General features: G+C 36.0%; 1 protein-coding gene across 1 annotated transcript; it reads left to right on the forward strand.

Annotated features, from left to right (window-relative positions):
- Window positions 1-5495: 5495 nt before the first annotated feature.
- On the forward strand, window positions 5496-9810 carry LOC113717072 (U4/U6 small nuclear ribonucleoprotein Prp31 homolog). Its single transcript, XM_027241721.2, has 9 exons — window positions 5496-5632; window positions 5803-5875; window positions 6157-6222; window positions 6360-6497; window positions 6626-7518; window positions 7616-7686; window positions 8222-8324; window positions 8482-8557; window positions 9344-9810. Exons 2-9 carry the CDS (start codon window positions 5873-5875, stop codon window positions 9449-9451), a joined length of 1458 nt encoding a protein of 485 aa, XP_027097522.2. The 5' UTR covers window positions 5496-5632; window positions 5803-5872; the 3' UTR covers window positions 9452-9810.
- Window positions 9811-14770: the final 4960 nt, after the last annotated feature.

A 14770-nucleotide genomic window follows, 5' to 3' on the forward strand; every position in this document is an offset into this window, starting at 1 on the left:
AGTACCTTTTTTCTTTAGAATCTTGTGGTTATTCCCCCTTTTTTTTTTTTTTTTGGGTGGGGGGGGGGGGGGGGATGAAAGATTGCGTAGAATCTGCTTACTCCAAACGCGGTTCTCTCTTTAAAGTTTGGGAATGATGCCAATATTTTGTTTGTGAGTCACATGGAACCATGCTCCATTCAAGATAAACTCTAGTAAAATTTTTAGTCACATTACAAGGTAAATTCTTGAAATTAATAATTTTCCTATTGAGATTTCAATTTTAATTATTTTATCCCCAAACAAAGACTTCGTTCCAAAAAAAAAAATTCTAAATTTTAAAAGGAGAAATGCATAATTAGAGTTGGATTGAATGTAACTGTAAAACTTATTTAAGACAAGTATTTTCTATTTTAGCTACTATTGAAGTTGTGGATAGTGAGTAATTTAAAACAGGTATTTCATAGTAGTAAAGCTGTAATTACCAAATCTATTAATTAGGTCTCGTATGTCTAATGATTTCGATGATTTTTTTATGGGGGGGGGGGGGGGTGTGGGGTCAAGAAGCAGCATGTTCAGAATTGGTGTACTTGTAACACTAGTTTAAGGGAATTTTTTGGTCAAATAGCATGAGTGTGCAATTAGTTTTGTTGTTTCAGGCATACAATACGATTATGTGAATGATGTTTCTTTCAAACAGCATTAGGATGATACTCTATTTGGGGGGGGGGGGGGGGCGGTCAAATTGATTGGGATAGTTGTGTCACGTGAAGGGCTTACTTAATTAGTGATAATCTATTTAAATCTAGGAATTACTCTTGGAATAGTTTATAGTAATTAATTCGACTGCCGATTCTTTAGATTATTTGTGGTCAATCCGGGAATCGACATACTACAACGACTCTCTTAGTTCTATGTTTTACTAGCAGTAGTAGTAGAGTATTATAGAAGGAAGGAAGGAAGGAAGGAAATACTCGATTAGTGGAAAAATTAGTGGGAAAAAAAAAGGCAGAATATAAAATGATAGGGTACTCGATTAGGGTTTGCTTTTCTGGTTGTGTGGGCCCTTGGAGATTTGATTGGATTGGAGGTGGGGATCGATGCTCTTTTGTTGTCAGAGATCCAGAATATCAAGATACCCCGCGTCCGTTGTTTTCCGGTTTGCTCTTACTCAATCAGAATCAGATTTTGGGCTTTGGGCCCACAAGTCCTTTTTTTTTTTTTTTTTTTTTTTTTGTAGAACTGTTTTCTTTTCCTTTTATTTTAACCCGTTGTCCCTTTCTTGAGTTTTACTTGCATCATTTGTTGTCCTTTTGGGTCCATCGTTCATAAAATGCAAGCATGATTTACTATCAATTCTTTTATTTTTTTCTCTTTTTCTTTTTTCATTTATAATTAATTAACGAAGGCGTAACTGCACCACTATATATATATATTTTTTAAAAAAAGTCCCTCTTCCCTTTATTGTTCCTATTCTTTTGCAGAAATTCAGTACGTTGAACTCTGAAATGATCACTGTGTATGTTATTGATTCTTGACTCAAGAAAAAAGAACTCTGAAATGACCACTATTACAATCCCAATTTCATATTATAGGAGATGAATGATGTTCACATTCATCATGTAGAACTTTCCTCGAAAGGGACTCTGCTTTCAGTAAACTTTCCTCTTGTGGTGGCTGGAATTCCACCATGCTCAATCATGAATTTCATTTTGATTGTGATAATCATTGGCTCTGATGCCTGCGTTCTCCTCATCTTTTAACTCTTACATAAACATCATTCATTCCGGCCTCCAAGTTTTCTAGTCAACTTTCTGGTTTCCAATATGCTCCACCACAAAGAACTTTTGTAGCAGTTTATTGGTTATGAATCCTTAATTTCCTTGTAATTATGGAGCTTTAGCTCTGTACCCTGTCTGCATGAATGGAAAAAAGTAACTCGTCTTGGTGACAAAAATATGTGTGGCCGGTGCATGCCCTTCATTATGGTTCTTTGACTGATGCACCTTTTATTTCCGGTGTTGAAACTTTGTACCATCTAATGTAATACATTATTATTTGTGGGTCTAGAATGACATTGAAGAAAAAGGCTTCAATTGACTGTTTTTGGATTGTAAATTATTTGGGACAATACTGTAGTAATTTTTTGATGTGATGTATACGAGATAAAAAGGTGATCGAAAAATGTATTTATTATACAAACAAGTCAGTGTGTGTAAATAAAATGTAAATAATGTGCATTCCAAACACATTATTTAACCTAAAATCCGGACTTCAAATGCTACTTACCTTGCTCCTCCTTCTACCCCAACCTCAAACCCTATTCCCCACCCCACAAAAAAAAAAAAAAAACTACTATTTAGGTCCTTCTTGAAATTTAAATGACACATAAAGAAGCACTTATGATATACTTATTTTTAATAAAAATACTTTTAAGTTATCAAAAATTGGACTATTTAAGTTATGAAAAATTAATTTCTAAAAACTCTAAAAGTATTTGTAGTGTTTAAAGGGGCTAATTGATCAGAATATAGACGAAAAAAAAAAAGGTCAGACAACTACGGTTCTGACATGGCATTTGTATATATCTATGGGTGCCGGGCTGACAACACACCAATTTTTTTTTTATAAGTTGTCAGGTGCCGGGCTGTGTCAGCCCGGCACCTGACACCACTATTTTTTTTTTTAAGTTGTCACAGCTCGGCGCCATCAAAGCATCCCAAACCAAAGATATCCATTTTGTGTTTTGGTTGAGAAAGAGAGAGACCCGAAAAGTTGTGTTGCATGAAGATTAATTTGAATAGGGCACTATATAATCTGATAAAGGTCAACCAAAATAAAAAATTTGACAAAGAAAGTGTCAAAATTGGCATGGAATTGAATCTAGTATGTACCCTTGCAGAGTTCAATATTATTATAACTAAGTATTGACGGATTCCAACTCAAGTTGCATATGTTGCTGCTGATTCAGGAAACGGGGTAGCCGGAAATTATACACAGCAAAAAAAAGAGGTAAATAGGAAAAGTAAACAAAATTACTAGCTGGGCTTATTTTAGTTTAGATCAATGAGAATGGTGCTTGTAACTTTTGCTATAAGTATGAGTCAAAATTTGAATCGGTATAGAAAAAAAAAAAAAAAAAAACACACATTTGACATTCAACTTTTACAAACACGCAAAAGGTGAAAAATTTTTTTTTTTGGGTCAAGGCATCTTGACAAAAATTTTTATAATATTTTGGATTGAGCATTATTTCTCCAATTTTATTTGTTTACAACATCATTACAATTTTCAATACACCTTTTTATCTTCCCAATTACCTTTTTATCTCACATACATCACATCACAAAAAGTGTTATAGTAAAAATATCCCAAATAACTTACAATCCATTTAAATGCATTTGATTGAACCTCTTAAATTTAACTAATTCCACAACTAATTAAACTAATTAATCCACTACACTAATTAAATTAATTGTTTACCAAATAACATAAACTAATTATCAACTAACTTAACAAATAAAGTGAATTGCATTAAACTAATATCACTAGTTTCGAAATTAAGCTATGCTAATTACATTAATTTTATGTATTTATTATATTAGCATGGGTATTATTTCAAATACTTCAATTGCCCCGACTAAATGGTTATCTTAATCAAAACTCAATTGCACAAATTCATTCAATTAATCCATTCAATTAATTAATCTCGCCAAATACATCTAAATTCATTTAATCGGACCTCTTAAAATTAATTAATTCAATTAATTAAACTAATATATCCTATTGGCTAATTAAACTAATCATATACTAAACAACATAAACTAATTCATTTAAATTCATTTAATCGAAATTCATTTAAACTAATTAAACTAATAACATAAACTAACCTCGCCAAATACATCTAAATTCATTTAATCGAACCTCTTAAATTTAACTAATTCCACAATTAATTAAACTAATTAATCGACTAAACTAATTCAAATAATTGTTTACTAAATAACATAAACTAATTATCAACTAATTTGCATAATAAAGTAAATTGTATTAAACTAATAACACTAATATCTATACTTAAGTTATGCTAAATACATCAATTTTAGTTAAACTAATTTAATTAATCCATTAAACAACTAATTAAACTACTCAAACTAATTTTATCATTAAACTAATTCAACTAAATAATCCATTGCAGCTTTTGTTTTTTTGTCCGTGGCTAGCCACAGCTTTTTTTTTTATGCGTAGCTAGCCATGGGATGCTAAGGTGAGATTCCACCAGCTAAGAAGCACCACTTATTAGTCGACATCTCATAAATACAAAAACTCTGCGGCTTCTTAACAATTGAATCAGAAGACAGAAAATTGAATTAGCTTTAAAAAGCTGTCAGGTACCGGGCTGATACAGCCCGGCACCTGACAATGAAGTTTTTTTTCAAAAGCTGTCAGGTGCCGGGCTGACTCTTGGTCAAAAAAATTTTTAAAAAAAATTTGGTGTGTCAGGTGCCGGGCTGACACAGCCCGGCACCCATAAATTTATACAAATCCCATGCCAGAACCGTAGTTGTCTGACCTTTTTTTTTCTCGTCTATATTCTGATCAATTAGCCGTTTAAAGGTGTTATTTTTTATAAACGCAACGCAACCTTAAAAGAGCTTTAGTAGTTTGGAATATGGATCCAAGGTCTCGGTTTGGTTTGAGTTCGTTGTTGTGTGATGAGGAAGTACCGAGGCTCTCTTGGACGCCAAAACAATTAGACGAATGAAAGCCCATAGATGAATCAGTACCAGGCCAGATTAGTGGCCCATATTGATGCATTCCACTTGAAAGATAGTTGATACCAAGAACTTGGGTCATCTCTGACGTAGTTCATCCTTTAGAGGGATCCGTATCGGTCGGAATATGCCCGAGCGAATGTAGAATCATGGTGTACTACTACAGGCTTCGGCCCCTCGGTGACCAAACACCTGAGTTCGGCCACCATCGCCACGCCAATCCCAGATGCTGATAGAATACAATATGGGGATAATTCTGACAATTTCATCGAGCTCCCCTGAAATTTAAAAAATTATACATACCTCCCTTATTATTTCAAATGATAATTTGCCCTTAAATATTTTAATGAAATTTCTTATTTGACAGATTTTTTTTTTGTTAAAATTACGCTGTATTCTTTTTTGGCAATTATTTTATGATTTTTTGTACATGAAGTAATTTTGTTTTCAATTAATTTGTTTAGAAAGTAGATTATTTATCAAATATATTTATTTATATTATTAATACATTTTCTAACCACCTTTTATAAAAAAAATACTATAATATTTTTTCAAAAAATTTACTATCCAAACACATGCACTGTATTTTTTTTTTGAGTCGGAAAGGTATCCCTCCCCCTAATATATCCCTCTAATTTAAATAAAAAGGTCAAAAGAAAGAATTGCAAAACGACGTGGTATCAGACTAAGCGTCGCAGCTATCACTCTTGCACTGCGACATCGATCCGAAGTTCCAAACGCCGTCGTCCGGGAAACACGGTACATTTATCCCGCAGCAAACCTGTATCCGAAAACGCTACTAAAGTAAAAACCAATTTTCGTCTGCTCCAGTTGTCTGGCTCCTCATCATCGGAAACGGACTAAACCTTCCCGTCGCGGAAGTCAGTGGAGTTTCTCTTCTTGCTTCAATTCTTTTAGTCGATAATTTTGAATTTCGAAAATATAAACCCTAGTCCACAAGGCACCCCACCGCACTCGAATTCATCGGCTTCCTTCTGGAAATTGCACTTCTTAATGATAATTTTACTGTAATTTTTGTTTCAAAAATCAGGTTCTTCAATTGGACTTTCAGGCTAGAGCAGCTGATTCAGCTCCGGGAATTTTCTTCCACCGCTCTCCTCATGGTAATTTTCCAAATTAACGAATTCAACTTCTTTATTGGAATCTTAATTTTGATGATTTATGTTGTATATCGTATAATATCATTCTAAAATTAACTTGCTGAAGTAAAGTTTAGGTTTTTATTGTTTTAAGGCTTTTGTGCTTTCTATTGCCAGCTGTTATGACTATGTTTATTGCTTTGTGAATTAATATGTTCGCTTATGGAAAATAGATGGTCGTAGTAGTTTTATGCTTATCTACTGTGTCGTAAATTTCAAAGTGACAATAGATTTATTGGTCGCAGGCTACCCTTGCTGATTCATTCCTGGCAGATCTTGAGGAATTGTCTGATAATGAAGCTGATAGTCTTGTGAGTGCTTTTTTTCTTCACATTTCACGGCTTTCACCATTTATGCTTTCTTTGTTCCTCAAAGATGCATGAATTTTCTGTTGGACGATGACATTTGCCTTGAGTTTTGGGATTTAATTGGGTATGTGCTTTTTCAGAATGAGGATAATGGGGATGCCGAGCAAATGGAAGAAGATGTTGATGGGGACTTGGCAGACATCGAAGCTCTGAATTATGATGACCTGGACAGTGTCTCCAAGCTACAGAAGACACAGCGGTATAATGATATAATGCAGGTTAGCTAAAATTTTTATTTGATCATCATTTCATTTTCGTGTTACAACTCCATTATTACATTTTTTCCCACTTATGGTTGATCTGCATATTGCCTTGGATAAATTAGTTGTTGGTTCTTATGTTGCAGAAAGTTGAAGATGCACTTGAGAAGGGGTCTGACATTTCCAATCAAAGCATTGTTTTGGAGGATGATCCTGAGTATCAGTTGATTGTAGACTGCAATGCATTGTCAGTTGATATTGAGAATGAAATTGTCATAATCCACAATTTTATTCGTGATAAGTATCGCTTGAAGTTTCCAGAACTAGAATCTCTGGTTCATCACCCGATTGATTATGCTCGTGTGGTTAAGAAAATTGGAAATGAGATGGATCTTACCCTTGTTGATCTTGAAGGTCTTCTGCCTTCGGCCATTATCATGGTTATTTCAGTTACTGCATCAACTACCAGTGGAAAGCCACTTCCAGATGAAGTCTTGCAGAAGACAATTGATGCATGTGATAGAGCTCTCACTCTAGATTCAGCCAAGAAAAAGGTCCTTGATTTTGTGGAGAGTCGGATGGGGTATATTGCTCCTAATGTTTCGGCTATTGTTGGAACTGCAGTTGCTGCAAAACTCATGGGAACGGCTGGTGGTCTTTCTGCGCTGGCAAGGATGCCTGCTTGCAATGTCCAGCTTCTTGGTGCCAAGAGGAAGACCTTAGCAGGGTTTTCAACGGCAAATTCCCAAATCCATGTTGGTTATCTTGAGCAAACTGAAATATTTCAGAGTACGCCACCTACCTTGAGAAAACGTGCCTGTCGACTCTTGGCTGCAAAGTCTACCTTGGCAGCACGTATAGACTCTATAAAAGGTGATTCAACTGGGAAAGTGGGAAGATCTTTACGTGATGAAATTCTCAAAAAGATAGAGAAATGGCAAGAACCCCCTCCTGCAAAGCAGCCTAAACCTCTGCCTGTTCCTGATTCTGAGCCCAAGAAAAAGAGAGGTGGTCGAAGGCTGCGGAAGACGAAAGAGAGGTATTGCAGATTTTTTTCTTTCTCTACGGATTAATTAAAGTTAGCTTTCTTCGGTTTGAAAGTTTCAGAGTTAATGTATTTCTTTACTTTGATTCAGATATGCTTTGACAGACATGAGGAAGCTGGCAAATAGGATGGCTTTTGGAGTTCCTGAAGAGAGCTCTTTGGGTAATGATCATCATCCACCTAAAATTCATCGATGAATGCGATTCGAGTCATCTATCTACTTTATAGAGTTGCTATTGTAAATTGCTCGAAGCTGAATGTTCAGTTTTAGACATAAAGTAATGCAAGTGCTTGCTGCCAATCATGGTAGTTTATGTTACAAGCAAATAGATTATACTTCTGATTTCATGCTTGGAATCTTGAAAAAGAGGAGAGGAATCAATGTTCGTAAGTGGTAACTTAGAACAAGGTCATAATGGTTATGCTTTGCCTGTTGGGAAAGCAGTGAAGCTTTGAGATTATGACATCAAAGTGTTTCCCCTTCGTGGTAAAAACGTGCTTATGCAAATATGTGCTGCTATTTGCGTGTCTAATATGTCTGGCTGTTCCATCTATTACCTTATTTTGAAAGACATATAAAAGCAAATCTGTGTTGCTACTTATGTTCAGAAGGTCCATGCATGTATAATTTTTGTGCTACGACTATTCTGTCATGGGATGGAGTCCTTCTCACTGTTTATATTGTCCATGGGAATAGGTGATGGGCTTGGCGAAGGGTATGGAATGCTTGGTCAAGCTGGTAGTGGAAAATTGCGTGTATCAGCTGGTCCTAGCAAGCTTTCTGCAAAAGTAGCTAAGAAGTACGTCTCTTCTTGCCTCTTCATCTGTTTCTGATTCCTCCTAGTGGATCTAAATTGCAGCATTTTTTCCGTCCTTAAAAAATTATTTTCTGCTCATTGGCGATCATTCTGATTTCTACGTGTAGTTTTCGGCCTTATAGTCTTCATATGTTTCTAGGTTCAAGGAAAAGCAGTATGGAAGCAGTGGTGCTACCTCAGGACTTACCTCCAGTTTAGCCTTCACACCTGTGCAGGTTTGATGCATTACTGACTATTTAATCTCCTAGTAACTCTTGAGCCTCACTATTTGTAAAGTAATCAGCATGAATCAAGCAACCAGATGGCTTAGGTACTTTCTTAGGTCTTGAGGGTAGTGTTATCTTTTCTACTCCCATTATTTATCAGTTTCTCATCTGAGCAAAGGCATAAGATTGAACAAATCTAGAAACTTGAAGTCAGAAGAATATGATTCTTCTTTTAAATGGTTGTCCTTTTGTCCATATGGACTTTGGTAAGAATCCTTTAAGAGAGTTCTTTTATCAGTTGCAGTTTATAGTTCTCTATTTAGACCTTTTAAGCATAAGCTGCTTCATGTAGAAAATGAACTGTGAGGTGTGTTGGACTGTTAGTGGCCTTGTGCTATGAGTTGGTGTCGAACTATGATGCAAAGATTCTGTTATGCATGATAGAACTTAGAAGATACAGTGAAGTTACATAAACTTCTCAAACTAAGTCATCTTTTTAACTATTTAAATGGATGAAGTAGCCAATCTGTCTGTTTTGGGGATGTGATATGATTTTGTTTTTGCCTATGGGCTCGAAACAAAATGGTTGTTGTTTTTTTCCCCTTTTTTCTTTTGGGTGGCTGGAACAATTTTTTTGTCCTCGCATATGTAATAAATACATGCCTAGTATTGTTGCTTTCAGTCGATACTTGTCTAGTATTGTTGCTTTAAGTCGATCTTTGTTCTCTTTCTCCTCCTTAGAGGCCCAATGCTCCTTCACCTTTTGTTGAAGATCTTGCTTTTTATGTTTCATAGGGGATTGAGCTTAGCAATCCTCAAGCACTTGCAAATCAGCTTGGAAGTGGAACTCAAAGCACCTATTTCTCGGAAACTGGTACATTTTCAAAGATAAAGCGGACATGAATGAAGCATTTGGAGGCACGCAGTGGTTTCAATATTCAATTTTCCTTTACTTTCATGAGATTCAGACGATGGATGGTGATTTTCTTGGGAGTAAGAGGTTTTATGTAGGCACCACTTCGTGAATACGAGAGGTTCCTAGTATTGGTTGACTGTACATACTTTTTACCTGATGTAACCTTCTCGGGATGCTGATCACATTGTAGGATTATGTTGTTGCACTTGATCATTTATTTGACTAAGTGTGTCCATTTATGTGTTTGAGTTTTGAAGATTTTGGTAATTATCACCGTGTAAAGGTCTGTGACTGAAGAAGATTATTTTACCAGTACGAGGCATAGTTTGCATGGCTGGCAAGACAACCCCTTTTTTTTTTCTTTTGGGTTGAGAACTCAAAAGAAAATTTAGGCCTTGTTTGGATTGTTTGTTTCCGTCAAAAAATATTATCGTTTTCCGTGATCATATTTCCCTATCATCTTTTTTCTTCACATATATCAAATCACTACAGTAATTTTTCCATGAAAAATGACGGAAAATGCAATCTAAACACAACTTTATTTAAATTACAAAATCATCGGGGCAATCTTCTTAAAGAAGTGGCTAATTTGATCCACCTGTGTTAGAATATGAAGGTTTAATGACAAAAACTCCCTTTATGATTTGGCAGAGTTGCAGTTTACTCCTTAAAATAATTACGTGCATGGTGATTTTGGACAGAGAATTTTAGTCTTCCAATTAAAATTCAATAAAAAATATTTTATTGTAAAAAATCAAATCTTGTAATTTGAACATCAAAAGAATCTGGGATAATTTTAGAAGCCTACCCTGAGGTTTCTAATAATTTCACTGAGCTCCTCTGAAGTTTGAAAAATTATACTTATCTCCCTTGATTTGATAGTTTTGGTAACAAAATTTGAAAATAATATTGATTTGGTCAATTTTTTTTAATGAATACCCAAAAATGTCCTTGTGTAATGGGTTTTAATTTATGTTCCTATACAATTATAAGATTATCTAATATCATTATAAAAAAAAGGTGCCAAATTGTTCATGTCCATACCTACTATTTGATAAACAACTATAATAATAATTTTATCATTATGATAGGATACTTTTGATGGTACTTTTTTTATTATGGATTTAGATTTATAAAATAGAAAAGAAAATATTGAAATAATTCATTTAGAGTTTATGAATTTTTCGGGTAGTGAAATTATCATAATTTGGTAGTGATTTTGGGCCTTACTATTAATTTTAGTACTAAAAAATAGAAAACAAAGATCAGCAAAAACATTGGATTACATATAAAATTAATTTGTTAAAAAAATCACTAGTTCGATATTTGGTTACAATAAAAACTAGAAGTAATAGTGGTAGTTCAACAGTTTTATTGGCGACAAATTAAAAAAAAAAGGAATTAGAAGGAAAAAGAATGCAAAAATAATTTTCAAACTCATTCTAAGTATAAACATATCAAATATTTAAGGGTAAAATTATTATTTTAAATGATAAGAGGGGTGTGTGTAATTTTTCAAACCTCGAGAAAGCTAGTAAAATTGTCAAGAACCTCAGGGAGGTTTCTAAAATTATCCCAAAGGGTCTTTCCTTATAAGCTATGTAGAAGGGTATTTTCATCAATTCAGATGTTTTAATTAACATAGGTATAAAAGAGCGAATGCCATGCCTCAAGATTGTGTACTTTTGATGATGTGGCCAAGCGTGATTGGTTGGACAGTGTTCGTCCAACTTCGTTCTCCAATTCGTTTGCTTTCCGTTCTTTCTTTGCTTCGTTTCTTATTTTTTCTTCTTAGTTGTTAGCGGACTAAGACTAAGTACCGTCGTTTTATAATAATATAACGATATAAATAATAATATAATATAAACATAAAGGAATAAAACTAAGACTGGAACTGTACGATAGTACTCAAAACTGATAATGTTAGGGTGAATAGAGTGTGAAGAGTGGTTGTTATGGCGCATTGTAACATTGTAGCAGGTGTGATGTCTTTTCTTTCAATGTCAAACGTTATTTCAATGTCAAACGTTAGGTGGTCAGCTGAATAAAGGGAAACCAAAATGGCAATTTTACCCTGCCTATCTTGTCGCAATTACCCAATGTGCCTTAAAGACTATATTCTATTCAATGGCCTGTTAGTGTCAATTTCTTCTTCCTTGCACACTGTGCAATGCTGACACAGAATGACCTTCGGCTCTTCCTTCTTTGCTTTTGGATGGCTCTTCCTTCTTTGCTTTTGGATGATGATGATTGATGACGACATTCATTGAAGCATTTCCGTCCAGTCTTGGTCAGCCTATCATGAGTCTCCCGTTGGATTTTGGGAGGCCCGCATTATGATCGGTGCTGTTTGAACCAATCTTCTTCGAGCTTATTTCCCTCGCCTTCCTTTGTATTGCTTTGTTGCTGTTTTGCTGCTTATTACAACCTTGCTCGTTCCTCTGCAACTTTTGGCTAGCTGGTGGTACGCATACTTGCTCTCCCTGCATTATGAACTCCCTGTTGTTTTTTCCCCCGTTGCTTTGTTTTTGTTTCTTTCCTCGCGATTCTATATTACGTTTGTATTGCTTTTTGGAATCTTTTTCTTTCTCTTGCTTTCTTTCTCTTGCTTAGAATATCCTCTGCTAGAATCTTTTGCCTTCTCTTTGTTGTACTTTGTCTCGTGTCATGCTTACTTCTCAATTCTGTCTGTTGTTTTAACAGCAAGGGATCCTGTGCGGCTTGTTGTTGCTATTCCATTCGCTGAGGTGTGCCTGTTTGGCCGTTTGCTTGAGGTGTCGTATATTCCCTTCTTCTCCTTTTTCCTTGCCTTTTCTTGCTATCTCCCTGTTCTGTAACTTTGTTTGCTTTTAGTTTGCGCTCGTTTGTTTTGTCTATCACGCATGCAGTTTTTCCCTCTTCTTCCTTTGTTGCATGCTACTGTGCTTGTAGTTTTCTACGGCCACCTTATTCGTTTACTTGTGCACTTCTTTTCTCTACGTTTTTTTTATGCTCACCAGTTGTATGATATTTTGTTGCCTACCATTCATATTTTATCTCTTATTACTAAACTTCGTCCTGCCATTCTTCCTTGCTTAGTTGCTGCTTCTTAGCTTGGTGGCTGCTTATTTAGTAGCTTTTACTACCTTATTCTTGCATGGTTGCTCGCTTACTTAGTATCTGGGATTAGATGGATAGAAACGCCTTGCGCCGAAAAAAATACGCAGAAATGGCACCTGCCAAGAAAGCTGCATTTTTGAGTTCTCTGCGACAAGCTAGAGCTGAGAAGAAAAAACAAAATTATTCTCGCTCTCGCCTTCAAAAGGTTCCTCTTCCTCGTGTGGAATCTACTGTCTGTTTTGCCTATGGTCATGATAGACCTTCTGTTAATGAGGATGAACCTCCTGTCGTTTCTAATATACTAGAAACTCAAGAGTGCTTGCTTCCGGTTGAGAGTGTTGTTACAGGGGGTGGAGAGTTCCGCTGCACTCCTGATGTATCTCATTTGCTCAATACTCATGCTTCGCCTTCTTCTATAAAAAATATGCCTTCCAGATCTGCGCCATCTGTTACTGAAGGTATTATTTAATTAGGTTGTTTTCTGCTGCATTTGCATTTTCCTCTTCCATCTTATTGCTGCTCCTCTGCCTTCCTATTGATTACTATGCACTCTGTGTTGCTAAAAATAAGCTCCCTTTTGTTTGAACCCTGCAATGCTCCTATTTAGTATTTGGAGCCTTACAAGCCTTTCCTATTCAGAATTACATCCTGATGAGTTATGCCCGTTTTAGTTTATAGCAACTGTGTCTTCTTGACCTCATAGTCCTCCCAGCTGCAAATTTTGTTTTCCATATATTGCCTGATTTGCAAAAAAAATGCATCCTCCATCACCGAGTCCTTCCTCAGATTCGACTTTCCTTTAGAACAGTCCTTCTCTCCAATGATCCTTGTTTAGCTCTTTTTTCGCTATAACTTGCAGCCCCACTGCTTTCTTTTTCGCCTCCTGAACACCTTTTCCTGTTGATAACTAAATGTCCATATGCAAAGGTCTACACAGCTTTGCCAATTGTCTTATTGAATCTTATTATCCACAGAAACCTCTTCTTTTTTGACAAGCAATTTTAACCAACCTACATCGGCCTCGGCTCACCACAGAAGGAAAAAAAATAGGAATACTCCTCTTGATCCGACCTTTGCAATTTCTGCACATAGCAAGAATCGTAGTAACTCTCCCACCGTGAGAACAGAAAATGCAGGTTTAGTGTTGCTTCTCGCTTAACTTTGCCTTTGTTTAGGATTCCTTATTGCCTGTTTATACACAGTCTTACCTCAACCTGTTTACAAACCGCATGCAAACAACCACAGGGAGAAAACGGAGGCGTGGTCAGCCAAATCTTTCCCTCGTGAACAATATTCCTGACGAGTCTTTGGCTTTGCCTGATGCTCCTGATTGTGGCCATTGTGGAGCGAAAAGATTCCATTTGGAACCGCCTAATTTTTGCTGCGCAGGAGGAGAAATTTCTATTGTTGCTCCTCCTATGCCTTATGATTTGAAGCGGTTATTCATTGGTAACGATGAGGAGAGCTTCCATTTTAGGAATAATGCTCGCACTTACAACAATAACTTAGGCTTCACATCATTTGCTGCTAAATATGATTCTGAACTGACAAAGAACACCAAAGGTGTTTACACTTTTCGTGTTCAAGGTCAGGTTTATCATTTTCTTAATGGCCTTGTCCGGTCAGACGATAGATCATCTGGAATTCAGCTATACTTCTTCGACACTGATGAAGAATTAGCAAAGAGAGCTGCTACTTCTGATAAGTTGCGAGTAACCACATTAAGACTCCTTATGCGCATTCTTAGCGACAATCCTTATGCTAAGTTCTTCAGAAACCTTAGGCATGTTCCAAACATTAACAACCTGAACATTGTACTTAGTTGTTATCCCGCCCTTGACCAGCGAGTTTATAACCTTCCTTCTGCGTCCCAAGTTGCAGCAATATGGACTGAAAATCAAGATGAATCAGACCATACGGGAGCTCATATTCAAGTCTATACTCATTCAAACAGCAGCTATAGAATTAAACATTACTATGGCTGTTATGATCCATTGCAATACCCTATTTTGTTTCCCCGTGGTGAATGTGGGTGGCACCCTGGAATTAAAAGAGCTCGAAAAAGAAAAAGAAGAGAGGATTCCTGTGAGGAAGATATCGACATTCATCCTTCTTCGGTCGATTCTCCATCAACTTTATTCGCCCGTGAACAAAGAGGCAAGTTATTTGTTCCCGGTTCTAGCCAATTGCTTGTACCCATTCTTTTT

This window comes from Coffea arabica, chromosome 11c (genome assembly GCF_036785885.1).
Source record: "Coffea arabica cultivar ET-39 chromosome 11c, Coffea Arabica ET-39 HiFi, whole genome shotgun sequence".
Lineage (NCBI taxonomy): Eukaryota > Viridiplantae > Streptophyta > Magnoliopsida > Gentianales > Rubiaceae > Coffea > Coffea arabica.

What these genes read in the sequence shown, in the direction of transcription:
- LOC113717072 (XM_027241721.2), top strand. An exon ending in CTGCGGAAGACGAAAGAGAG is followed by an intron (nt 7,519 to 7,615) that starts GTATTGCAGATT and finishes ACTTTGATTCAG; the next exon opens with ATATGCTTTGACAGACATGA. An exon ending in TAGCCTTCACACCTGTGCAG is followed by an intron (nt 8,558 to 9,343) that starts GTTTGATGCATT and finishes TATGTTTCATAG; the next exon opens with GGGATTGAGCTTAGCAATCC.